Source organism: Podarcis melisellensis (genome assembly GCF_964234715.1).
Source record: "Podarcis melisellensis genome assembly, chromosome: 5".
NCBI lineage: Eukaryota > Metazoa > Chordata > Lepidosauria > Squamata > Lacertidae > Podarcis > Podarcis melisellensis.
Genome location: NC_138537.1, coordinates 7,804,230 through 7,830,753, shown reverse-complemented (window position 1 = coordinate 7,830,753; position 26,524 = coordinate 7,804,230). Strand labels below are relative to the sequence as shown.

The 26,524-nt window shown below is 46.1% G+C and overlaps 1 protein-coding gene and 1 long non-coding RNA gene across 2 annotated transcripts in view; both read left to right on the top strand.

Moving 5' to 3' along the window:
- Positions 1-26,524, top strand: part of LOC309370053 — a 394,628-nt gene that overhangs the window by 131,673 nt on the left and 236,431 nt on the right. The window lies entirely within an intron of this gene.
- The window catches only part of CHRD (chordin), a 52,022-nt gene continuing 31,867 nt past the window's right edge, over positions 6,370-26,524 (top strand). Inside the window, exons 1-4 of the mRNA XM_081910876.1 lie at positions 6,370-6,535; positions 10,201-10,304; positions 16,617-16,743; positions 25,479-25,625. Of these exons, the coding sequence (XP_081767002.1) occupies positions 6,385-6,535; positions 10,201-10,304; positions 16,617-16,743; positions 25,479-25,625 (529 nt within the window). The 5' untranslated portion in view covers positions 6,370-6,384. The remainder of the gene's footprint in view (positions 6,536-10,200; positions 10,305-16,616; positions 16,744-25,478; positions 25,626-26,524) is intronic.

Sequence of the window (26,524 nt, the reverse complement as noted above, 5' to 3'; positions counted from 1 at the left end):
CGATGTGGACTTCAAGTCTTTCAAGTGCTTGGCCAAAGTCATTCTGGCTGCCATCAGTATGTGGCCTGCTATAGCTTTATTTTTCGTTTCCAAATCTTGGTTCGAGAAGAAGTTCATCAAAGCCAGATGTAGGGTCCTGCCCACAGGCTGCTGTATAATTTTTTTGGTTTTATATTTACTAAAGCAGGTGGAAAGGTGCTTAAGACTCGATTCATTGTGTTCATCCTACCTGTCTCCAGTGGTGATTTGCAATCATGTCATGTACAATTAATTAAATGCAAAATCATACACAAAATTTTATACACACGAACACCACTATATGCATGCTGTACTATATTTATGCAGCATAATTTTATAGCAATACATACACATTTGTATACAAATATATGCATTGTCTTATTTATCTGTCTATGTACTGTTTACTTCAGGAAACCTGGGATATGCATGCAAGCAATATTTTCAAGAATTTTAAACAGTTGCTTTTAACTGTTTTTACAGATAATGTCAGTGCTGTATTCTTTTTGTATAACAATAACAATAATTTATTATTCATACCCCGTCAATCTGGCTGTGTTTCCTCAGCCACTCTGGGCGGCTCCCAACAGAAAATTAAAAACACAATAAAACGTCAAACATTAAAAACTTTCCTAAACAGGGCTGACTCCAGATGTCTTCTAAAAGTCAGATAGTTGTTTATTTCCTTGACATCTGATGGGGGGCGTTGCACAGGGCAGGCGCCACTACCGAGAAGGCCCTCTGCCTGGTTCCACGTAACCTCACTTCTCGCAGTGAGGGAACTGCCAGAAGTCCCTCGGCGCTGGACCGCAGTGTCCGGGCTGAACGATGGGGGTGGAGACGCTCCTTCAAGTATACTGGGCCAAGGCCATTTAGGGCTTTCAAGGTCAGCACCAACACTTTGAATTGTGCTCAGAAACATACTGGGAGCCAATGTAGGTCTTTCAGGACCGGTGTTATGTGGTCTCGGCGGCCACTCCCAGGTTTGTTTGTTTGTTTACAATCAGGCAGTATATAAAGTTTGTGAAATAAGAAAAATAATCAGTAAATTTACTTCAAAAGTTTTTCTACTACAGTCATACCTCGGGTTGAAGGTGCTTCAGGTTGAGCGCTTTCGGGTTGCGCTCTGTGGCAACCCGGAAGTAACGGAGCACGTTATTTCCGGGTTTCGCTGCTCGCACATGCGCAGACACTCAAAATGGCGTCACACGCATGTGAGGAAGCGGCAAAAAGCGACCCGTGCATGTGCAGATGCTCCGTCGTGTCTTACTGAGGAGGTTTCACCCCTCCCATATCCAAGAATCTGCTGATGTTCTCTGCTGATTCTCCAGAGAGGAGGGGGCAGTTTCTGCTCTCTGCTTATTCCGCTCCAGCCTCACATCAAAGAGAGAGAGAGAGACTGAGTGTTAGAGAGAGATTGTGTGTATAGATAAGGTTGCTGCTAAGAGCAGCTGCAGACACTCAGTGCAGTTCGGCATTTTTCGTTTAGACCTCATTTAGCTCTGTACGTAGTTGTGTATTATAGTTGTAGATAGAATAAAGAAGATATTCTACAGAGCTGCTCTCCGAGTCATTTATGCTCTGCTGTACTCTGCTGTACTCTGCTGTGCGACGACTGTCTTCTTGTTGGAGTGAATCCGGTGCTCACAACTCTAAGCTGTGAGTCCACAGCACTTTGACCTGTTCCTGTGTGGAAGGTGGTCTCTGGAAGTGCTACCCAGCTCGCCTAGCCCAGTCGGGGCTGAAGTATATGAGTCCAGTTAGTGGCACTGGCTAAAGGGCGATGCTGACACTTACATTCCATTCAGGATGCGAACGGGGCTTTGGAACGGATCCCGTTCGCATCCGGCGGTATCACTGTACTTAATTACAACCACCTCTAAGTGGTGTACAAGTAACTCAATGCAACGAAAATGAAAGTCGGATGAAAATGTAAAATCAGAATTCACTTTGCAATAGTTAGTGCATATATTTCGTGCCTTGTGCATGTGATGATCCAACACTAGGGATCAGTGCTTCCCAGCTCGAGCTCATGGACTGACCATCTATCTGTACTTGTTAGCCTTGCATGGAGATCTATCTGTAGATGATTTCCATGCAGATGTGTTTCTGCAGGAATTTTAACAGCATTGCAAGTGATGGTTAGTTGCTCTCAAAGTGCCATAAAACATGAACCATTCATTCTGTCCCTGCCCAGAGGAGGTTGCCATGTTAAATTAAGTAGACAGAATCAAAACATCTGACTCAACAAATAAACTCCCAGCAATCTCACTTTCGACGATGATATATATATATTCTTCACAAAGGGAAACAGAGTGAAGTCAGCAAAGCCAGCAGGCTTGCTTAAAATTCCTACCGCGTTGCATCAGAGGGCTAAAACAGGTTGCTAAAACAGCTGTTTTCTTTTGGTAGGAAAGGCTCTCTAACATAACAGAGAATTCTCAGGACCTAACCAGACGTCAGTTCAGCATGGAAAAACGACCCTTTAAAGCTGCAAACCTCTGTGCAATTGCAAGGGAGCAAGTTCTGCTGAGCAAATTGGGACGTGCAGTAAATAGTAATAATATTGTCCTGGAAGTTGGCCTGAGATGGGCCACGATGCTGGTTTTTTACCTATAAAGCCTTACACCACTCAGTACTATTATACCTCCCCTTGAATAAAATATTAGGGGGGCGCAGCCAAGCCCCACCCCACATAATTGGAGCCGTTCCAGGGGTGTAGTCACTGCTGCATGTTGACAGCTTCTAGGAGCCCCATGTGAGAGCTGAGTGCAGGGTGGGGACCAAAGATGGACAAACGACCCCAGAAGAAACACAAAACGCGCCCCCCCCCCAGGTACTAGCCCTCCCCTAACACCCCATACATCCCAAAAGTGATGATATTTGCATTTGTTGGCAGAAAACAAGCTGGATCTTTTTATTGGGTGTTTTTAAAAACCCGTAGGTATTTTTTATTACTTTCGAGGATCGGGTGAGGGTGTGTTTTCTATAATTAAGAAGGGGGGAAACCAAAGAAATAAAACGAATAGCCCGTCGTCCTCTCCCCAAAGTCCTTTGCTCCTGAACACCTGGCGAATGCCTCCCTCCCTCCCCAGCCCACCATGTTACTTCACAGGAAGTTCCTACAGGCAATCCCGGGGCATAGCTCAATCATGCTGAATATGAGGAAAATAATATTAAGTCCATGTGTTTCAGACAAAACACAGCTGGTTCCCTCCTGCACCACAATCCTCGGCTCAGCCTTGTCCCTCTCTTCCCCACTTCCACTCCCGCACCGCCCCTCGGTTACCTTGCGACTGGGCTTCAGATGTGCAAATATTGCCACAGAATCCAAAATTCCCATGTCTAATGTGAATTATTAGATCTCTCTCTCTCCGTTTTACTGAAATTATCTCTCAAGGGAGCAGGCCTCAGTCCAGTCAACCTAGTTACTTGGTTCTAGGGGAGGGAGAAGTGTTGGGGAAAAATGGTTTGATTCCTTGCCCAGGGATATGCAGCAGAGGAGGATGGCTCTGCCCCCCCCCCCATGACTCACCAACGCTTCATCTGCTGGTTTTAAGGCTTCAGTAGGCTGCCTGTTTTTTCCTACAGAGAGGATGGTTGGACACTCCTTGTGGGTCTCTCTCTCTTCTCTCTCTCTCCCTACCCTTAACATGATTTTTCAAAGCCTCAGTACAACCTGCGTATGATACAGTGGGGTTGTTGCGTTGGGATGGGAGAGGAAGGCAAAATAGCTCACACAGAAAGGCCAACCTACCTACCTCCCACATTCTGAAGCAACACGGAAACTGAAGCACAGCTACGCTACGCAATTTGCACTTTTCCAAATTTTGGAAGGCAGTGCTCCATGTACAAGCAACATGTACAAAGGTGCGTATTCCCTGGTAAATAAAAAAAAAATGCACATATTCGTGAACGTAACATACACAAATGCATTGCATCAGGGGAAATTGCTTTGCCGGAAAAGGTGAATATTTTTCTGTCGTCAACCGCTCTGGGATCTTTGGATAATTACAAATGTAATTAATTAATTAATTAAGCTGTATAAAAACACGTGTGTTAGGAAGGATTTGCGCCAAAATGCTGATCCATTTCCCATGCTTCTGGCCTGCCAGTGGAAGCTGTAGTAGGCGGAGCCAAGCACAGCACCACCCAATCAGCGATAGCTGTGATATCAGTGAATGAACATATGCAAATTCAATGCAAATGCGTGTGTCCCGTGGGCCTGCTTAATGTTCGTGCATCTAGCTCAGTGTTGCAAAAGCCACCTGGGAGTAGCTCTCTGAGATTTTGGGCAATTTGTCTGCCCAGCCTTTGACTTGACTAGCCACAGCTCTTCAAGGGCTGAAGCAGAAGTTGTTCCCAGATGTCAGGAATTCAACCTGGGATCTTTTGCATGCAAAACGCGGACTTCTACCAGAGCCAGAGTCCTTTTCTCCCCTGCGTCCCAAAATCTCAAAGCTTCAAATCATACTAGCTTTAACATGTCATTTTCGGTTCAGAGACACTCTTATGGCAAACCATTGCTCGACTTCCATCATTTGATTCTGGCCTCTTTCCCCATCCAAAACCTTCTCCTCACAGGTGATCAGTCAGGAGAGCTCCACTCGCCCCCTGCTGGAGACTTTATCCAGTTTCTTCCAATGAGATGCAGGAGTAGATCTATGCAGCCAGCTGCAGTGTCAGTGGCGTAGCGTGGGGGGTGCAGGGGGGGCCAGCCGCACCGGGCGCAACATCTGGGGTTAGGGCAAATCCATGGGTTAGGGGGCGCAAATTACTTGCCTTGCCCCGGGTGCTGACAACCCACGCTACGCCACTGTGCAGTGTCACCTCAAGATTGACATCTCAAGGGCCCCAGCCTAGGTTTCAGGGAGCTGAAGAGGAGACCCCTTTGGGAAGGACTGCTGAGGGATGATTTGCTGGGAGAGAAAGGGAGTGTGAGTCTTAGGGTGCAAGATATGAGGGACATTTCTGTTGGCTATTTGCAGTATTGTAGCGCTGCAGAGAGCTTGCTGGGGAAACCATGCATTAAAAAGGGACTCAGAAATAACTTAAACAAGGTTTTAATAACAAAAGCAAAAATTCCTTATACACTAAATACATCAACAACAAACCAGACCCAACCACCAACCCATCCCCCAGGGTAATGAGGGAGCTAGGTGCTGCTCCTTATATACTACACCCAATTGCTGACACACCTTAATCAATACAACTCAGCAGCACCTGCTATGCTTCACAGCTGTAAAGCTGGGTCTCCTTATTTTGCTCTGGCCCTTGCTCTGGCCCCTTAAAGACATACACATCGGGTGGAACAATGATGAACCTTTACATTTAAAGTAACCATTCAACAATTTCACATCTGAGTGTGAGCATTGTGGGAATTGTAGCATAACCTCATGCCCACTCAGCAGAAGGCAGGTGGGTGGCATGAGGCCACTGTTTGGGGCACCAACGGTGGAAAGGGCAGGAGGGGAGCTGATCACGGATACTGGCTGAGATGGGCCTGATCCTGCAGGGCTGTCCTTCATCTTTCAAAGCCTTTCTGGCCAGATTGTGGCAATGAAGGGGAGCTTGCTATGGAGTGGGGTGATATTCAGAGTTCAACATACTATATACTGTATTTATAAGAATACTGGGACGCGCTGGGAGCGCATGCCACCCCCGTGGCAAGGACTTCGTCGGGGTGGGCGACTCGTGGACCCACGGGAAAAGATTTTCAGGATTTGTGAGAGAGGTTGTAGTTGGACAGCCCCCTCCCCAGCAACTTTGACAGGGAGGGAGATCCGTTCACCGTGGATGGGTGCAGGGAAGGCGGGCAAGCCCAGGTGAGGGTGCGGAGGACCCAGCGCCGTGGGCGCCTCGCGGTGGCTCCTCCGCCTCCGCCCAGCACCGCGGGCGGAGCTTTTCCTCTCCGCGTCCCGCCCGTTTCCTTTCCTCGCCGCGCTTCTCCTCCCGCGCCGTCGGGCGCCCTGCCTAGCCCTGCCCGTCCCGCGGCGGCGCCCTCGTCCTCCCGCAGCAGCGGAGCCCGGGAGGGACCGGAGCGGCGGCGGGCCAGGCAGCCTCCCTCCCTCCCTCCCGCGCCGAGAGGACGTCCCGTCCAGGGCTGCGCGGAGTGCGAGAGGCGGAGGCGGTGGGAGGGGGCCCAATCCTTCGCCGCCGCCTCCCCGATCCTTCCCCCCTCTCCCCACCCCCCCACCCCCCGCGGCGGTGCTGAGCGGGCCCCCCGCCGGGGCCGCGATGTGCCGCCGCCTTTGTTTGCTCGAGGAGATGCCCCCTCCGCGCCGCTTGGCCCAAGCCGGCGCCTATAAAGGCCGCCGGGTCCAGACGGGACGGTAACTCGCTCCGGGATCCCGCGCTCGCCTCGCCGCGATGACCGTCCTGGGCGCGGCGCTGCTGCTGCTGCTCCTGCCGCCGCTCGCCCTCGTGTGGCCGGGCCACGGCTCAGCCCCGCGCCCGCCCAAGCCCCTCTTGCCCATCCAGCCCGAATCGGCGGACCCTCTACCCTCCAAGGGGGCGGCAGGTAGGACCCTCCTCCTCCTCCTTCCTGGGACGCGCGGGTGGCGGAGGCTTCTTTGCAGGAGATGGGCACGCCACAACCCACCCCTCGGAAGGGTGCATCCTGACCCAGCCCTGTCTCCCTTGCTTGGTTGGCACAGCTGCCCGGGCAGCGGCAGGCGAGCCTCCCAGCTGCTCCCCACGGACGGATTTCGAAGACCCCGTGCCCGCGCCTCTTGGCCGGGCGGCAGGTGGACGTCGAGGCGGGAGGTGGACGGGGACGCGGGCGTTTGGGAAGCCTCCCGGGCCGCTTGGACGAACGCGGGCGGGTTGCAGACGGGCGAGGAGCGCGCTTCCAAGTGGGACAGACGGGGAATGGTTGTGGGTGCAGGGATGCTTGCTGTGTGAGAGAGTGACTCGGGTGTGTGCGTTCGCGTGTGTGTGTGGAAGCGGTCAGCGTGCAACGGGAGACACCAAACGCAGCAGATGGCACGAATTTGGGTAGGAAGAAAAGTTTCTTGCCAGGCGACCCCACTCCCAAGGCTTTGCCCAGAGCTATTCCACGCAAGACACCCACACTCGTTCAGACGTGCAGTCCTGGGTGCTGTGAGGTTGCAGGAATGCCAAGCGGGTCGAGGCACCGCTCAACAGGCGTAGCTACGCACAAGTCACAGACTTCACCTTTGAGGCTCAGTCCTGGAGCAGGTGAAGAGCTGGCTATGCACATTAGGTGTCCCTAAGATTATGCAGCAGCCCTGATGGATCAGTGGTTGGGAAAATGGGCTCCTCGAGCAGAGAAGGTGGACTTCCCATCAAATTTAAATCTCCAAAGATTTTATTTTATTTTTAATCGGGGGGGGGGAGGAACGTGGAGGAAATAAATTGGGGAGGGATCACCAGCTCAACTATTGCAAGGCAGCCTAAGCAGTTGTAACAGTCGGTAGAGCTTCAAACTCTCAATGTCAGGGTCCGGTTTGAGCCTCATGTTTGGCAAAAAGATTCCTGCATTGCAGGGGGTTGGACTAGATGACCCTAAGGGTCCCTTCCAACTCTACAATTCTAGGATTCTAATTGAAATCCATATTTATTTTATTGAGCAAGATTTATATATATATATACTGTATCACTTAATCAACAAATCCTGTCCATTAAAATCATTCATTAAAAGTACGAACTGAAAAAAAACCACATTAACATGAAATATATCAACATCCAAATTAATCCCCTTATTTATTCATGTACCTCTTCTCGTTCCATTCCTCTCCTGCCTTGGAAATTTATTTATTTATCTCGTTTATTTAGTTTTGTATGTTCCTTGAGGCAGGGACCTGCTTTTTTGTTTCCTAGTATTATAATTGTTCATCCTCAACAACAACCCTGTGAGGTAGGAGAGGCTAAGAGGCAGTAATTGGTCCAAAGCCACCCAGTGAGCTCTGTGGCCAAATGGGGATTTGAACTCTAGCCCCCCAGGTATGAGTACAGCACTTTAACCACTACACCACACTGTCTTTAATGGTCCTATTAGAGAGCACCCAGTCAACATTTACATAGCAGGTATATAAATTATTAGGTGTTGTCAGAATTTTTGTTGGGGGGGCAGGACTTTTGGGAGGGGGGCGGAACTGACGTGATTGGTCAGTTAGTTAAGTTAAGTATTTCTATTGTTCTACTTGATGGAGGGGGAGCTGCCCCCCTGCCCCCCTTGTCTACGCCCAGTGCTTTTTTCCTAAAAAAATGTTTAGGGGTATTCTCATTTTCCTACTCATATAGAAATACTGCCCCTCAATGAGGCCAAACTTAGATTCACAAAATGTTTAGGGGTATGTGTACCCCTGCACCCCCGAAAAAGCACTGTCTATGCCCGTGTGGCTACATAGGTCTACATAGGCTGCAGGTGGTGGGTTAGGGCACATGGAGGAAGGAATTAAGAGGCATGAGGGTGGATTGGGAACTGCGTGCTTGAGATGTGAAATAGAGAATGTTTGGGAAAGGGGTGATGCTTGGGCCTAGGGCTGAAATCCTGTCCCTGGAAGTGGTGAACCCCATTGAGAATGGGCGGACTGAGTTAAACATGCATAGGAATCCATTGTTAAGTCCGCTCATTATTAAACACACCCTTTGCAACTGGAAGCTCTGGTTCCTGATTCCAAACTGGGGGTGTCTGATCAGTGATGTGTAAATGTACTCCTGTCCATGCCTGCAGTTGCTCTTTTTTCGTTTAGTTTTAAACATCTTTACTATAACTTCAAAAAGTACATAATTATATGTGCACTAAACATTTTGAGACGTAGATAAAAGAGAGAGAAAGAAATAGGAGGAACAGAACCTGTGTAGAAGAGAAAATAAAGGGTGGGGGGAAACTCCCAAAACTATATTTTACAAGGTTGTTATTGTACTTCACCAGATCTTAACCTATTACAGTATTTGCAATAATGGATTCCAAATATCATTGAATTTGACCATGGCAAGTCTGCGTTTATACGCAAGTTGTTCATATGTTGCGGGTTTGTATAAGTCTTCAAGCCAATAATCATAGAAGGGAGCCACATTTTTATTTTTCCAGCTGATGAATTGGATGCCCGCAGTTGCTCTTTCCTTCACCACTGCTTTTTTGGCTCTGAGAAGAAGTTTGAAGGTTATAAACTCTGCTGAGTCCTAATTGAACTGGACAGCTCAGTTGGTTAGAGCATGGTGCTCGCCAAGGTTGCAAGTTCAATCCCCGTACGGGACAGCTGCGTATTCCTGAATTGTGGGGGTTGGACTAGATGATCCACAGGGTCCCTTCCAATTTGACAGTTCTGTGATTCTAAGAAAGGAAGCCTTGAGGGCAGGGCTCTGGAGGGCGGGGCAGGCGCTGGAGGTTGCTGAGTAGACCGGGGTGAGGCAGCAGACAGCCTGTGCTTTAAGAGAACTGATTTATTTGAAGGAGGGGGTGCAGGCAGTTGGAAGACCATGTACATTTCCTGCAGCCATGAGGTGCAGAAGGGCCTCAGAAGCTGATGTCAGGGTCCAGGTTGGTTCATATGGAGATAGGTGGTCCTTGTGGTATTGAGGTCCTGAGCCATTTATGATGCTGAATGATGGTTTTCAGGTCAGTCTTCCTATGCTGATCTAGGTACGTGCTTGGTTGGTGCACTTATGAACATTTAACATATATCTAAGACCTCAAAATTCCTATCACAGCTTAAAGGGGTTCACATGGAGCTGGAAGGTGCAGGCAGGAGGCTTGCAAGGGCCAATTGAAAGCATCTCCAGTTAAAAGGATCAAAAGCAGCAGATTTGGGGCTGGATTCAGATAGCTGCTGCCAGTCAGTGCTCAGCTGAGTGGCCCAGTGTCCTGACTCTGGGATAAGGCTTTCGAAAATGATGGAATTGTGTGGAACTGGCAAGATTAACAGCAAAGATGAGAGACAACAGAATATGAAATAGGAGCAAGCACCAGCATTATTGATTAAGATAAATAGGTTAGAATGGATGTAATGAATATTATACATGAAATATACATCCTTTAAGGAAACCATGGAAATGGGGTATGGTAAGTCAATGGATAAAGTAATTTATGGTCTATACCAAAATCTGTTTTTTTGGTGCAAAATCAATAAATAGGGTTATTTTTATAGAGGCAACTTCATATATGGCTTTCAGGAGCACTCAAGACTCTTCCTCTCCCCCCCCCCCAATTTCTTTTAGGCTGCTCTTTTGGTGGCAGATCCTATGCCCTGGAGGACACTTGGCATCCAGACTTGGGCGAGCCTTTTGGCATCATGCACTGCGTGGTCTGCTCCTGTGAGCCAGTAAGTGGTTATTTCCAATTCTTTTCTCTCTCTCTTTTTCCAGATGTGGGAGGGGGTTGCTGCAGAACCCCCCAGCAGGACTGGGGAACCTTCTCCACCACGGGGGCCACATTCCCTTCTGAGCAACCTTTCGGAGGGCAGCAGAGTACCAGTGGGCGGGGCCAGGGGCCAGAGATGGGCGGAGCTACAATTGGGACTTTCCCCTTGGTGCTGTAGGCTACTTTCAGCACAAACTCACCTCTCCCCCTGTCCTCCACCTATGATGATGATGATAATAATTTTATTATTTATACCCCGCCCATCTGGCTGGGTTTCCCCAGCCACTCGGGACGGCTTACAGTACGTATAAAAAATATTGAAACTTGGTACAGCTCTGGTTACGAACTTAATTCGTTCCGGAGATCTGTTCTTAACCTGAAACCATTCTTAACCTGAGGTGCTATTTTAGCTAATGGGGCCTCCTGCTGCCGCCGTGCGATTTCTGTTCTCATCCTGAAAGTTCTTAACCCGAGGTACTACTTCTGGGTTAGTGGAGTCTGTAACCTGAAGTACCACGCGGGTGGCGCTGTGGGTTAAACCACAGAGCCTAGGACTTGCCGATCAGAAGGTTGGCGGTTCGAATCCCCACAACGGGGTGAGCTCCCGTTGCTCAGTCCCTGCTCCTGCCAACCTAGCAGTTCGAAAGCATGTCAAAGTGCAAGAAGATAAATAGGTACCGCTCCGGCGGGAAGGTAAACGGCGTTTTCCATGCGCTGCTCTGGTTCACCAGAAGCGGCTTAGTCATGCTGGTCACATGACCTGGAAGCTGTACGCTGGCTCTCTCGGCCAATAAAGCGAGATGAGCGCCACAACCCCAGAGTCAGCCATGACTGGACCTAATGGTCAGGGGTCCCTTTACCTTTTATCTGCCTCTCATTGGCTCTGGCGCCACCTGATGCTGGCCTCCTTGCCTTCCTCCCAGCAAGAACCAGCTGCTGCTGCCACTATCTACCCTCGAAGCAGAGTCATGTCCCGGAAGCAGCCAACTTAAAGCCATTGCATGATACCCTGCATTGAACTTCCCTCTTTCCAATCAAGGAACACAGAAAAGCAGAAGGTGGTCTCCTTTGAGAGCAAGCAGCTTTTCCATGCTTTTGGCCGAGTAAGCCTCTCCCCCCCCCCCTTCATAGGGTGACAATCTGTGCTTCCGGTTCACACTTTAAAACACCTTAAAAATAAACACCTAAGCTCTGCTTTTAGGAACTGGAAGTTCAGGAAACTCTGTTCTCTTCTGTATGACAACATCTACTCAGGCACACAAATACTGAGTGAGTTCCAAACTAGGTGAGACCACAAGAGACCCATGACCAGATTATCTCCTGTGGGGTTTTTTTTCCAAAAAAAGAAAGAAATTAAAGTTAAATACATTTGAAACAAACCATCTCCCTTCTCTGCATACACACAGCTGCATTTACCCTGTTTGGGGCGGGGGGGGTGGGTGGAAGGCCGGGAAGAGCTCATCCCAGACCTCCCACCATCATTACTCCCCAAGAGAGGCCCAAAAGTGCATTTGGTCACTCATTTTTAATGTAACGTAGAAAACTGCTTTCTTTTTCTTTCTGTCACACACACACACAAATCTCTTAATCGCTTCAAGGTTTGTGTAGGAGCCTTGCCTCAGGCCTCTCCTATTGATTCTAAACAGTTTTTAATGTTGTGTTTTACACTGCTGTGACGTGACATTATAGTCACACCTTCTGGCGAAGGACAGGTTATTAATAAAACTAATTAATGCTAACTACAGTGATCAGAGAGCTGGGATTTCAGAGTGGGGCTCTGGCTTGCAATTCTGTTGTGTCGTTTGCATGTCTCTTTTGGACAAGGCCCTCACCTAATCCCCCATCAGCTGCAAAACAGGAAATGATAGTGTCCTGCAAAATGTAGATAGTCACACACACACACACACACACACACACACACACTTCAGCTTCTTTATCTATTTGTTGATTGTTTTCTTTTCAGATTATATTAAATTATCGTGTTGCTCTTTGATGATATTTTGCATAAATTGCCTCATGTGCTGTTTTTTTTCTTTTTCTTAAAGTGGGGGTGAAACAAATTCATAAATAACAGGGAGGCTGGGAAAGCAGTTCTCATAAACACCGCACTTGCAGGTGCCCTTTATTGGGGAAGTGCCTGTACTTTTGGACACGGTCACATTATTTCCTTTCCGCAATAGCTCAAAATGCTCTGGCACGTCCTTTGCTGCACGATACGCTCAAAGACAATTTCCTGAAGTAAATCTGCCGTCGCTGTTTGTCGCGGCAGCAGGGAGAGGGCAGTGAATCCTGGGGCACAGGATTCACCTCTGGTGCAGCTGGAGAGGCAAGCAGACGGATTGGCTTTGCCCTATGGTCTGCCCTAGATAGTACAGTGGTACCTTGGGTTACATACGCTTCAGGTTACAGACTCCGCTAACCCAGAAATAGTACCTCGGGTTAAGAACTTTGCTTCAGGATGAGAACAGAAATCGTGCTCCGGCGGTGCGGCAGCAGCGGGAGGCCCCATTAGCGAAAGTGGTGCTTCAGGTTAAGAACAGTTTCAAGTTAAGAACGGACCTCTGGAATGAATTAAGTACTTAACCCAAGGTACCACTGTACTGTTTGGCTTTGGTAGCCCAGAGAAGAGAAAACCGAGCGTTGATACGATAGCCATCTTCAAATATCTGAAGGGCTGTCAGAGGGAAGAGGGAGCAAGCTTGTTTTCTGCTGCTTCAGAAGGTAGGACCCAAACCAGTGGATTCAAATGACAAGGAAGGGGATTCCCACAAAACGTTAGGAAGAACCTTCTGGTGGCAAGAGCTGTTCAACAGTAGAATGGACTCCCTTGGAAGATGGTGGGCTTGGCCACATGGGCGGTATTAAAACAGAGGTTGGATTGCCACCTGTCAGGGATGCTTTAGCTGTGATTCCTGCATTGAAGGGGTCTGGGCTGGATGACTCTACAGTCCCATGATTCTGTGAATGCAGAATTTGCACTGAATTTCTTTTTTTTCTTTTTTTGGGGATAATTATATTTTATTAATTTTTCCATACAATCGCACCACATTACAATTTCTATTAAACTTTTCGATTTTATGACTTCCTTCAGCTTCTCTGCCAATCATTCGAAATTTAATTTCTTTAAATACACATTTCCAAATTTTGATATTGCCTTTATACCTGCCCCCCTCTTATATTTTGCTTTTTTACAATATTTCTTATTTTATTACAGAGCTTCTCTAAATGCCACTAACGTTATTTCGTTATCACTTAAACATTCCCAGTATTCTGTTAATTTCCCCCAGTCCTCGATGAATTTTTGATCTCGTTGATATCTGATCTTCCCAGTCAGTTTATCAAGTTCTGCATAGTCCATCAGCTTCGTTCTCCATTCCTCCAATGTTGGTAATTCTTCTTGTTTCCATTTCTGAGCCAGTAATATTCTTGCTGCTGTTACTGCATATTGGAAAATTTTATGGTCCTTTCTATTTATTTCGTTTACTACAATTCCTAAGAGAAAAGCCTCTGGTTTCTTAACAAATGTATATTTCAACATTTTTTTCAATTCATTATATATCGACTCCCAGAAGCTTTTCACTTTCTTACATTCCCACCACATATGAAAAAATGTACCGTCTATTTCTTTACATTTCCAACATTTCTTTCATGTTTTGTACATTTTTGCAAGTTTTACTGGTGTAATGTACCATCTATACAGCATTTTCATAATATTTTCCTTTAATGCAGTACATGCAGTAAATTTAATACTTTCATTCCATAATTTTATCCAGTCATTAAATTGTATATTATACCCAATATCTTTGGCCCATTTTATCATAACTGATTTAACTTCTTCATCTTTTGTATGCCATTCCAGCAATATCTTATACATTTTGGATAGGATTTTATGTTCACTATTTATTATATCTATTTGAAATTTTGAGTCCTTCTCTGCATATCCATATTCTTTAAAATCTTTTTTAAACATTTCGTTTATCTGAAAATAGTGCAACCAATCGTACACAAATTCTTTCACTTCGGCAGCACATATACTAAAATTGGAACGATACAGAGAAGATTAGCATGGCCCCTGCACTGAATTTCTTATATTGATTCATGATGGGGGTAGGTCATGAACCTCTAATGGCCCCTCCATGCACCATTTTTTTGTGGCACATTTATAACTATTTGCACTGATTGTGCTCTCAAGCTGGTCACATGCAATCCCTCTTTCATAATTCCATGGTTTTTTATAGCCACGAATGTCCTGGTTTGTTTTTGTCCTGCTTTTGTTGCGCAACAACCCCTCCAGACAGCAATAATGCAGTTGCCCTGGGGAAGCATGGAGAGAGCGACCTAAAGCAGAACAAAGGCACCACTGATGTGCTGTTATTGTGTCAAGAACATGTTGCAGGATATACCTGCAGTGAAACACTCGCCTGGAGGGTTAGAGTCCTAGAGGAATCAACCACACAAATGAACACACACACATACACTGGAAGGAGATGTCTCACTTCCATCATACAACTCTTTGCACACTGATGTTGTATCAAAGCCATGGACATGCACTAGCTCATCCAGTTCCTTGCCCCTGGATGAACCATAACACTCAGATTAAAAGGTAAAGGTAAAGGGACCCCTGACCATTAGGTCCAGTTGTGACCGACTCTGCGGTTGCAGCGCTCATCTCGCTTTATTGGCCGAGGGAGCCAGCGTACAGCTTTCGGGTCATGTGGCCAGCATGACTAAGCTGCTTCTGGTGAACCAGAGCAGTGCACGGGAACGCCGTTTACCTTCCCACCGGAGCGGTACCTATTTATCTACTTGCACTTTGACGTGCTTTTGAACTGCTAGGTTGGCAGGCACAGGGACCGAGCAACAGGAGCTCACCCCGTCCTGGGGATTCGAACCACCGACCCTCTGATCGGCAAGTCCTAGGCTCTGTGGTTTAACCCACAGCGCCACCCGCGTCCCTTCTACACTCAGATTACCAGCTTGCTTTAAAAGAAAAGAAAAGAAAGTTTCTAGCAGAGCCAGAGATGTGAGTCAGAAAGTACATGCCCTAATCTTCTCACTTTGGTGCATGAGATTAATTATTATTAAAATGATTTTACTCCCAGTAATTCCTCTCACATTTCTCCTTGTCAAATGCTGATATTAAGAAATCGCATGGTATTCTTGGATTATTTACTGATTACGCAGTGAATATTTGAGATCAATATGTGGCATCCAGTTATGGATAAATCACCATCTACAGTAGCTGGCACACAATGCGATCTAGAATTTGATAGTTGACATTACAGTTGGTGTTTGACACTATTGAATAGTTGGCAAGGATAACTTTTGACTGCTTGACATTTAATGGTTTTGGCAGTATTTAGTTGTCAAAATGAAAAATGAATTGAATATGTAAGCATATTCGATAGATGAGATGCAGCAACATACAATCTTCCCAGTATTTGATATTTCATATTTGACAACTGTCAAGATAAAAATAATTGAGGAAAATCAGCAAGCCAGGTAATGCGTGCAAATTTCAAAATAAAATTTCACATTAAGATTCCGTGTTTTGAATTCTACTTTCAAACGCTGAGGATCATTGTAGGATATTTTGGCACATTTTAATGTTTTGTGAATTTTTTTCCAGCTCTCGTTGAGGCTCATCTCTCTTTCAGCCTTCCTCCTCTGAACCACTAGTTTGGCAATGTTAGCGGATAACAGTAAATAATTGCATTACGGTGATGTTTTTACAGGTGTAAACTACTACAGTGGTACCTTGGGTTAAGTACTTAATTTGTTCTGGAGGTCTGTTCTTAACCTGAAACTGTTCTTAACCTGAAGCACCACTTTAGCTAATGGGGCCTCCTGCTGCTGCTGCGCTGCCGGAGCACGATTTCTGTTCTCATCCTGAAACAAAGTTATTAACCTGAAGCACTATTTCTGGGTTAGCGGAGTCTTTAATCTGAAGCATATGTAACCTGAAGCGTATGTAACCTGAGGTACCACTGTACCGTTCCCTGGTTTGAAATTGGAAAGCACCCATAGACAGTAGCATTTTACTATCATAACAGCAGTTTCCTTCTGCTGATGGAGCATGCAACTTTCGGAACTTATCTCTGCATCATAAACTTTTTTTTAAAGAGTTAAGTGAGGCTTCTCTGGAACCGATCATGAGATATGAGGTGCATATTCTGCGAGGTCCAGCACAGATGTGGAAGCACAGTTCGCAATGCATAGCAAATGCCTCAGACGCATGTCCTCCATCATCAATATTTTTTCTTTCCCTCCACAGCAGAGGAATCGTCGTGGGAAGCCAACAGGCAAAGTCAGCTGTAAGAACATTAAGCATGACTGTCCCACCCCTCCTTGCAGTGATGCCATCCTGCTGCCAGGACACTGCTGCAAAACCTGTCCGAAGGGTAAGGGTTGATGGTGACGGCGGTGGGTCCTATGTTTTCCGTGGGGCAGAAGGTAAAGTCGGTTGTCCTTGTGGGTTGTGGGCCTCCCTGACACTAGCCAATCTGGCCTTCTCCCATGGCAGTGGGATATTTGAGGGCCCTCATGAAGTTGGGTGTGAATTCACCTCAATTTCTAAACCATTTGCCTCACGGAGCCCCCTGGCACTCAGGGGCCAATTTTCCTGTCCAGCCAGCCAGTTTCGTTGGTCAGAGGAGGGTAGTGAATTGAGCACTGGACCTTGACTGGGGAGACCCACCTTGTCCACAAGGCTCACTTGATGACCAGCCACTATCTCTCAACCTAACTTTTCTCATAAAATTGGAGAGAGGCAGGGGCATGTTTGCCACCCTGACTTGGTAGGCAAAAGCTCAGGATCGAAGCATGAAAGAAGTAAATAAAGGCAGTCCCCAAATTTCTTTAGGTTATGCTAATTATATGCAAATCAGCCTAAAAGTGATTCATGAGTACTAGAAGCTTCCTCCGTTTTTGGTAGAGAGCAGAAGAGAAAGGGCACTCATAATCTTAAGGACCAACATTATATGGTGCAGAGTTTGTGTATAAAACGCTTCACTGTAACAGCCTGTGCAAGATGCATCCTTTCCAGCCTTCGCTGGCAGCAGTTTGAGGACGCACCCTCAAGCCTGTTGCTGCAGGCGACTTCCATTTGAAAAGCTACTGTTTTCACGGAGAGGCTTGTGTATCAAATCTCTCAGACTGGAGGTGGAAGGGGAGGATATCCGAAGGAACGGATGCTCCCTGGTTTATTCAGTGTGTTGATTTTGTGCATTGAGCCGGGGCCTGCTTCCCCTGTATAGTCTATTTCCCAGTTTGTTTGGGTCTCTCTGGGCATCTGAGAAGAAGGGAGCTTGTCTGTGATCATAACACCTTGAACAACACACCTGCCCCGGCCAGCTTAGCAGAGTTTGCTCTGGGACGGGAGACTGCTTGGGAACACAAGAGGGTTGTATGTTTCACAGGAGTAGAAGGGTTCAGCCGGGTGGGCTGTTTGCAATATCTCGGTGGCCCATTTGCAACATTGAAGAACAGGTTGTTGGTTTTTTAAAAACTTATTTTCCTTGGAAACAGTAACTCTGGATTAAATGGAGGGTAAAATGCGACCTGGAATTTCTGATGACAACAATGTCACAGGGACTGTGCAAGAAAAACCTTACAGGCACGAGGAGCACTGATCCCCACAAATAATAATAATAATAATAATAATAATAATAATAATAATAATAATAATAATAAAAATAATAAAATATTTATACCCCATCCATCTGGCTGGGTTTCCCTAGCCACTCTGGGCGACTCCCAGGAGAATAGTAAAAACACGATAAAACATCAAACATTACAAACTTCCCTAAACAGGGCTGCCTTCAGATGTCTTCTAAAAGTCAGATAGCTGTTTTTCTCTTTGACATCTGATGGTAGGTCGTTCCACAGGGCAGGTGCCACTACTGAGAAGGCCCTCTGCCTGGTTCCCTGTGACTTTGCTTCTCGCAGTGAGGGAACCAGCAGAAGACTCTTGGAAGAGGACCTCATTGCCCATCTAGAAGCTCGCTGGGTCTTGCTTTTGCTATAACTCTTTTTTTTTCCATCCTGGGTGCGAGTTCCAGACCAGCTAGTGGCAGGCAAGCTCCTCCTATCTCATATACAAAGCGGAAAATTCCATGATTCCATGATTACCCATGTCTAGCCCCATGAGCCCCAAAGCCCCCGCTGTGCACCTACCTATGCCTATTCTCTCCTCCACCTCCTGCCCACCCACCCCCAGTTCCACCCCTCACTTTCCCCATTTATCAGGCACTTCAGCAGGTGGGACTGGGAAATGTGTGGTCTCATTGGTGTCGTTGGGCGACACTCCCATCCTCCTTGCCTGTTGGCTCTGCTGGCTGGGTCTGCTGGGAGTTTGTGAGTCCAGCAACATCTGGAGGGGCAACCCACCCCTGAAGTCAGTCAAAGGAAGGGATGGGAGCCATGCCTCTCTGGAAAACACATTTTTCATAGAATAATAGAACAATTGAATTGTTGAGTTGGGAGGGACCTCCATGGGTCATTTAGCCCAGGCATAGGCAAACTGGCCCCTCCAGCTGTTTTGGGACTACAACTCCCATCATGCTTAGCTAACAGGACCAGTGGTCAGGGATGATGGGAGTTGTAGTCCCAAAACATCTGGAGGGCCAAGTTTGCCTGCCACTAGCTGGTCTGGAACTTGCATCCAGGATGAAGAAGAAAAAGAGTTATAGCCAAAGTAAGACCCAGGGAGCTTCTAGATGGGCAATGAAGTCCTCTTCCGAGAGTCTTCTGCTGGTTCCCTCACTGCGAGAAGCAAAGTTACAACCTCCTGCAATGCAGGAATCTCAACACAATGTCTCCCATCCAATTTGAAACCATAATGGACCCTGCTTAGCTTTGCAAACGTGCTAGCAGTTTCATTGCTGCATTTTGGGTTGTGCTTCTCACCTGGCATTTGAGGTCAGCAAATTTTAAGCCCCGGGAGCTATTTCCCCAAGCTCGGAACTATGAATCTCTGCAAAAAGGCAGTCCCTTAGCAGAGGATGGCTATTGTGTCTCTCCATGCCTTTCTTGGGTGCTCTCTGGTCTGGCCAGTGAATGGACCTTTACTCTTACCCTGCTGGACTATCCCTCTTCCTCCCGAGTAACTTTTCTGTTCAAAGTAGCCCTCCCCCCCCCAAAAAAAAACAACTGGCAGAAAGTTCAGGTAGATGGATTTGGGAAACGTGCTTGTGTGCAAGTTAGTCTGAATGGGTTGGAAATATTGGCTGCTATTCAGAGCCAGGTCTCTCTCTGTGTTTTGCCACCTCAGAAGAGACAGGATAAGGGGACCTTGCACAAGGCAGTATCCCAAACCCCACTAATATCTTGCACAGGATTTTGGGATTCACGGTCAGTTTGCATGGGGAGCTGGCCGCTCCCGAAGCAGCAGAGAGCCTGGAGAGAATTGTGTCACCTCGTCCGCTTCCCGCACTGATGGAAGTCGTCCTGTTGTTGCTCCGTTCCTAAGTGATTTGCACAAACACAATTAACTTTGTCCCAACAAGGATTACATAATAACAGTTTTGTGCTGATTCTTTCCCAAGTAGCACACAGACAAGCTCCCCCTGCCAAGAAGCCGTTTCCAACTGGGCTGGCTGATTATCACAACCTGCTAAGGGTGGCGGATAACCCTCTGGCGTCATGCCAAGGGCTCTCCGTTGATTTCTATGGGACTTTCTCTGGCTTGAAATCAAAAGGGTTTTAAGATCAGCTGTTGTGCAGATCAGGGTGTAAATGGAAGAAGGGAGCAGGGGACCAGTCTAATATGGGAAACTGGGACCCCCTCTGAGTCCAGGGTCTTTTCTGAGTCTGTCAGTATTAGAAACTGTGCAGCAATGTAAAGGAAGCATAAATTCTCAGAGGGAACAAAGAGATGAACTCTGGACTCAGACAGAATTCAACTGTGCATCTTCCCCAAGGTGAAATTTTCTCTACTAGGTTCAGTCATACCTCGGGTTACAGACGCTTCACGTTGCATTTTTTCGGGTTGTGGACCACCAAAACCCGGAAGTACCGGAACGGGTTACTTCCAGGTTTCGACGGTCGCGCATGTGCATAATCGCTAAATCATGCTTTGCGCATGTGCAGACGAGCTGCTGCGGGTTGCGGACGTTGCGGCTTGTGAACGTGCATCCTCCACATATCACATTCGCAACCCGAGCATCCACTGTATATATCTATACAGTGGTAGCTTGGTTTTAAGAACAGTCTGGTTTAAGAACGATTCGGTTTATAAGCTCCGCAAAACTGGAAATAGTGTCTGGTTTGAGAACTTTACCTCCGTCTAAGAACGGAAGCCGAACGGTTGAAGGGCACCGGCGGCGGGAGGCCTCATTAAGAAAAGTGTGCCTCAGTTTAAGAACGTTTTTGGTTTAAGAACAGACTTCCGGAACGGATTAAGTTTGTAAACCAAGGTATCACTGCATCTATATTGGGGTAGGGCATCACATGAATCTCAGCTAGAGTTTGCCATGCATGAGCAATGGGTACATAGAATTGCAGATTTGGAAGGGATCCCTGGGGATCATCAGGTCCAACCCCCTGCAATATGGAGCTTTGCCACCTGTGGGACAGCTAAAGCCGTGTAGGTCTCATGCATTTACTTATACACAAGGGATTTTCATGCCAGATCCTTGTTTTCTGCAAAAATGTCTCTGTTCATCATAACTATATTCCACCAGTTTGACTAAAAGAGGCCTCAAGGCTGCTCAGAATTTAAAATCAACGAAGTATTCAGGTGATATTGGAGGGGGCTATGCAAAAAGAAGGGGAATAAATGTTTGCTCATCAGACACTAGTTGCAGTGCTTCTCTTTGCTTTTTAGAACTATTCTCCCGCTGTAGCCACATGGCATGATACCATACTGTGCTCTGACTTCATGACAACACCATGTAGCCGATCAGATTTGGCTACATGGTGATGTTGCAAAGACAGCTCAGAGCAATGGCACAAAACATTACCCTCGCTCTGATTTGGCTTCCCGAAAAGACAACATAATCAATCAGATGTGGCAGCGTAGTAATGCCGCAGTGGCAAAGCAGAGGGAAGACAGTGTTTCCTCACGCGGGAGTAGCTAAAAAGGAAAGGATGGCTTCAAGTAGCAACAGGGAGGGACATTGCTGCCACTGCCCGAACCTCAACCTGGTGGCACAGAATTGGCAAGCAAAGTGAACAGGGGAGTTTTTAGTAAAACCTTTTGACTCCCAGGAGCGGTAGCGTGTGGCATAGCTCAGTTACATACACTTCAAGGTCTAGCAATATTAAATGATTTCGCACCTTTCCTGCCACTTCCAAGCCTCCAACAAAATAAACAAGTTGGGCAGGCTTCTCTTGGAAGGGCATTCCAACAAGCAAGGTGCCACCACGGAAAAAGCCCTGCTTCTAAGAGTCGGAGGAGGAAGCAATTTGAGGCGAAGCCTGTGATATGAGGATGGGCAGCACGGCAGTCCTTATGGCATGGCACCATTACCTTTTTGACACAGCAAAGTTGCTACAAGTTGATTTTATCACAGGGTGAATATTTCGCTTGTTTGCATGCAAGGGACTCCCAGCGAAAAGTGAAGCTTTGTCCCCAGATGGTTAATTACACAAGGAGCTCTTGCTGTCCTGGTGGCCGAATGATCACTGTGGTCTGGGGACATGCCTCAGCAAACAGTTTACGAAATGACCACCCAGATGCACATTTGAGTAAATAAAAAGCACATTTGGGCAGCATTCATGATCGCATGTGGATGCCATAAATCTTTGCGTTTCTGTCGCAGAGCATCTTAGCTCCCACACCAGCCTTGCTGTGCTCAGAATTAGCAAAATTCCATGAATATGAGCAAAGTTGGGAGATCCAATTCCTGGGTATTTTGCCAGGGACATTCAAGAAGTAAGCTCCAATGTTCAGTTCTATATCCAAGGCAAAACATGTTGCAGATGACTTAGTTCTGACATTACAGGAGCCAGAATCTAGTACGAAAAGAGTACTACAACTAATTCAGGATTTTGGTCGGGTGGCGGGATTTAAACTAAATAAGCAAAAAACCAAGGTGTTGGGAAAAAACTTGACAGATATTGAGTCGGAACGGTTTCAGAGAGAGACAGAGTTAACTGTGGTTAAGAAAGTTAAATACCTAGGGGTAAACATAACAGCAAAGAATTTGAGTCTGTTTAAAGATAATTATGAAAAATGTTGGTCTGAAATTAAGAGAGACTTGGATAGCTGGTCAAAATTGAAACTTTCATTGTTAGGTCGAATAGCTGCTATTAAGATGAATGTATTGCCAAAAATGTTATTTTTGTTTCAGACATTGCAGATTGTAGATAAAACGGAGTGCTTCCGGAAGTGGCAGAAAGATATCTCCAAATTTGTCTGGCAGGGCAAAAAGCCCAGAATTAAGTTTAAGATATTAACGGACGCAAAAGAAAGAGGGGGCTTTGCCCTGCCAGACTTAAAGTTGTACTATGAAGCCGCAGCTTTCTGCTGGCTAAAAGACTGGCTACTTCTGGAGGACACGGATGTGCTGGATTTGGAAGGTTTTAACAATGCATTTGGATGGCATGCATATTTATGGTACGACAAGGTTAAGATCAACAAGGTCTTTAAGAACCATATTGTCAGAAAAGCAATATTTAATGTTTGGACAAGATACAAAGACTTATTAGAAAACAAAACACCGAGGTGGCTGTCACCTTTGGAGGCCAAGGCCCGAAAAAGACCCAATATGGAGGCCAATTGGCCAAAATATTGGGAAATACTAGAAAGGGATGGAGACAATTGGAAACTGCAGAGTTTAGAGAAAATGAAAGATAAAGTGCGAGACTGGTTACACTATGCTCAGATTAAGGAAGTGTTTAAGATTGATAAAAAGTTAGGATTCCAGGTGGAGAAATCGAAACTGGAGACAGAACTGCTAGAACCTAAGACCAAGGTACTTTCAAAAATGTATAACTTGCTGCTGAAATGGAACACACAAGACGAATTGGTTAAATCGGCTATGATAAAGTGGGCCCAGGATATTGGGCACAACATTATGTTTGAGGACTGGGAAAGGTTATGGACTACCGGGCTGAACTTCACAGCATGTAATGCTCTGAAGGAAAATGTAATGAAAATGATATATAGATGGTACATGACCCCAGTGAAATTGGCTAAAATATACCATTCGTCTGATAACAAATGTTGGAAATGTAAGGAAAATGAAGGAACATTCTTTCACCTCTGGTGGACCTGCCCTAAAGTGAAGGCCTTTTGGGAAATGATATATAATGAGTTAAAAAAGGTATTTAAGTATACCTTCACCAAGAAACCAGAGGCCTTCCTTCTGGGCATGGTCGGCCAGAACGTGTTAAAGAAGGATAGAACATTTTTTATGTACGCTACAACGGCGGCAAGGATACTTATTGCTAAGAGCTGGAAAACTCAAGATCTACCAACACTGGAAGAATGGCAGATGCAGCTGATGGACTATATGCAACTGGCTGAGATGACTGGCAGAATCCGCGACCTGGGAGAGGAGAGGGTTGAAGAAGACTGGAAGAAATTTAAGATTTATTTACAAAAGTACTGTAATTTGGTTGAATCCTAACAAGGAAGCCAGAGCAGAAATAACTGTCTACCATTAAATTATAATTTTTTATTTGAGTTTAACCTAAATATTGCACTTAAGAGTATAAACAAGATGATAATTTGCTTGGAAAAATTCGTTTTTAATGATGAAAGTGGAAGCGGGAGACGTGAGGGAGTCCGCAATAGAATGAAAAGATGTTATGAAACCTATTTTGTTTGTTAAATATGTATCTGTAAAAAACCTTAATAAAAAATTTTATAAAAAAAAAATATATCCAAGGCAAAACATGACATGGTGGGACTGCCACGTTTGTTTGTTCATGTCTGCCCTCTTGTTCCCTGGACTGAAATGGGTGGTGATGTCTTACGGAACGTGGAAAGGGACATTGTCATTGGGGGGTGTCAAATCCGGCCATTACCCCCACCCCCTTTCAGGCTGTTGTTATAATTTGTATAGGAAAGCATTATATATATAAATAAATGCCGCCAGAGTGAGAAAACCTTCTTTTGGTTGGGGTGTGTGTGTGTGTGTGTGTGTGTGAGAGAGAGAGAGAGAGAGAGAGAGAGAGAGAGAGAGAGAGAGAGAGAGAGACTGCCTTAATGCAAATCCCTAAACTAGGGTAGTTTCCATAGGGCCCTTCAGACACTGTTGGACTACAACTCCCATAATCCCTGACCATTGGGCATGCTGGCCTGGGGCCGATGGGAGTTTGAGTCCAACAAGATCCAAAGGTCCAACACATTTTGGCCAACACCAAGAGATCTGCCTCACCCTATTCTTCTTTTTTTAAAAGCTTTAGACATCCAGGGAAAAACCTGTTTTATATGCCCAAGCTTTTAATTGAATAGTAATATCTGGTTGGTTTACTTTGTGGCAGTTGGTTTTTGTCTACAACTTTACTTCTGCCCGTACCTATCTTAATATTTCATGCTGTTTTAATTTTCGTGTTGGGTTTAACAGTGGAGTGTTTTTATTATTACACTTGATGCTTTGGGAAACGCGCCTGTGTTGAAAAGTGGCCCGTGTGTTTTAGCAATAAATGAAGAGAAATGGAATAAAACTTGCCTCAGGTGACAGATTTTGGGCTCCACAGCTAGTGGCGAATGGCCAGCTGTATCATCTGTTCTTATTATTGCGGTGCTTCAGCATATGGGAAGCGCCATTTTGGCTTGTCGTTTTGTTTACCTCAGAGGCCAAAATGTCTTCATCTAGCCCTGAAATTGGGGCACTTTCCTACATGGAGATAATTGAGAGGGGAAATGACATTTAAAGATGGCAAAGGTGGAATTTCCCACAATGCCTCTGGCACTGGGGCACTGTGATAAATTAAAATGGGAGTTAGACCCATCTGCCTGGTGCTGTTTTCAGGTGCTGCTATATGCTACCAGGTAAGTTTCTCAGGGAGGAGAGGACCCACCAAAGGCTACTTTTCCTACGGCTATCTCGAACTCAGAGCTGGCCCTGATCAGGAGCAAGAAAGGGGAAGGGGGCATCGCAAGATGAATCAAAGTGTGTTTCTGTATTCGTCTACTTTCTGTGATGCCAAAAAAAACCTTTGCTTCCTGTCATCCATCATGCAGCTGCCCCCAGCATCCCAGAGAAGAGACCTGAGCCGCTGTTTGACAACTTTGAGTACTTTCAGGATAAGGAAGATGACTTACATAGGAATTACAATGACCGCGCCTACCTAAGTTCTGAGGATTTGGTCCGAGATGACAGCCGCATAGGTATGGTCCAGGTGGGGTGGGGTGGGGAGGGAACACAGAAACCAACTTTCTGATTTTCTTTCTTTTTAAAAAACAGCAACCATTTTTCTAGTCCTCATGTCTGCAGGTGTGTCTGAATGCAGTGGAAGCTGGTGCCCTAGGACTAATGGGACACAGCCCTCCCAAGAATAATGTCAAGCAAAAAAGAAAGAAAATAAATCCCCCCCCCAAAATATCAAAGCCACGTACCCGGTCCCACTTTTGTTTGAAGTCAGGGACACTCTGCAAACATTCGTATCAATCTACCATCCTATGGGAAATCAGGCCTTTGCAGCACTCAGCCAAAAAGCCATGTGGCAGATTGGACTGCACTTCAAGGCAGCCCCAATATGAAGGCTTCTACTCCCATCTGTAGTTCGGAGGCTCACCAGCATCCATGGTATGGCCTTGTGGGGCTGCCTTGGAGTCCAAACATGCTGAGAGCTGTTTCCTAGAGCCATGCCTAAAACTCAAAGCACCTTCTTTATAGCTAGCCAGAAGGAGGGTGCGGTTGCTAGTTTGAGAAGCGTGTTTTTAATTATTATTAATGCTCCTTAAAAGAGAGAAATTGTGGAGAGAGGGTGCATCTTTCTATACTATCCTTTTAAATTTTGCTTTATTTTGCAGTTTGTTTTTGTGAACCGGGGAGGAGGATCGGGAGAAGAAATGGTTCCCACATTTGTATTGTTGGAACTGTAGGGCTTTTGTGTGTGTCTAGGTTTCAGAGAAGTATGGAGATTTTGCATTCCTTTTCCCCCTCAAGGCTTTGAAAATGTTTTAGTTTGTTTGGCTAATGTGAGAAGTTGGACTAGAATGGCCTTTGGTCTTCTACAGTGATGATTATACGACGTACTATTTAGACAAAGAATACCTGTGGAATC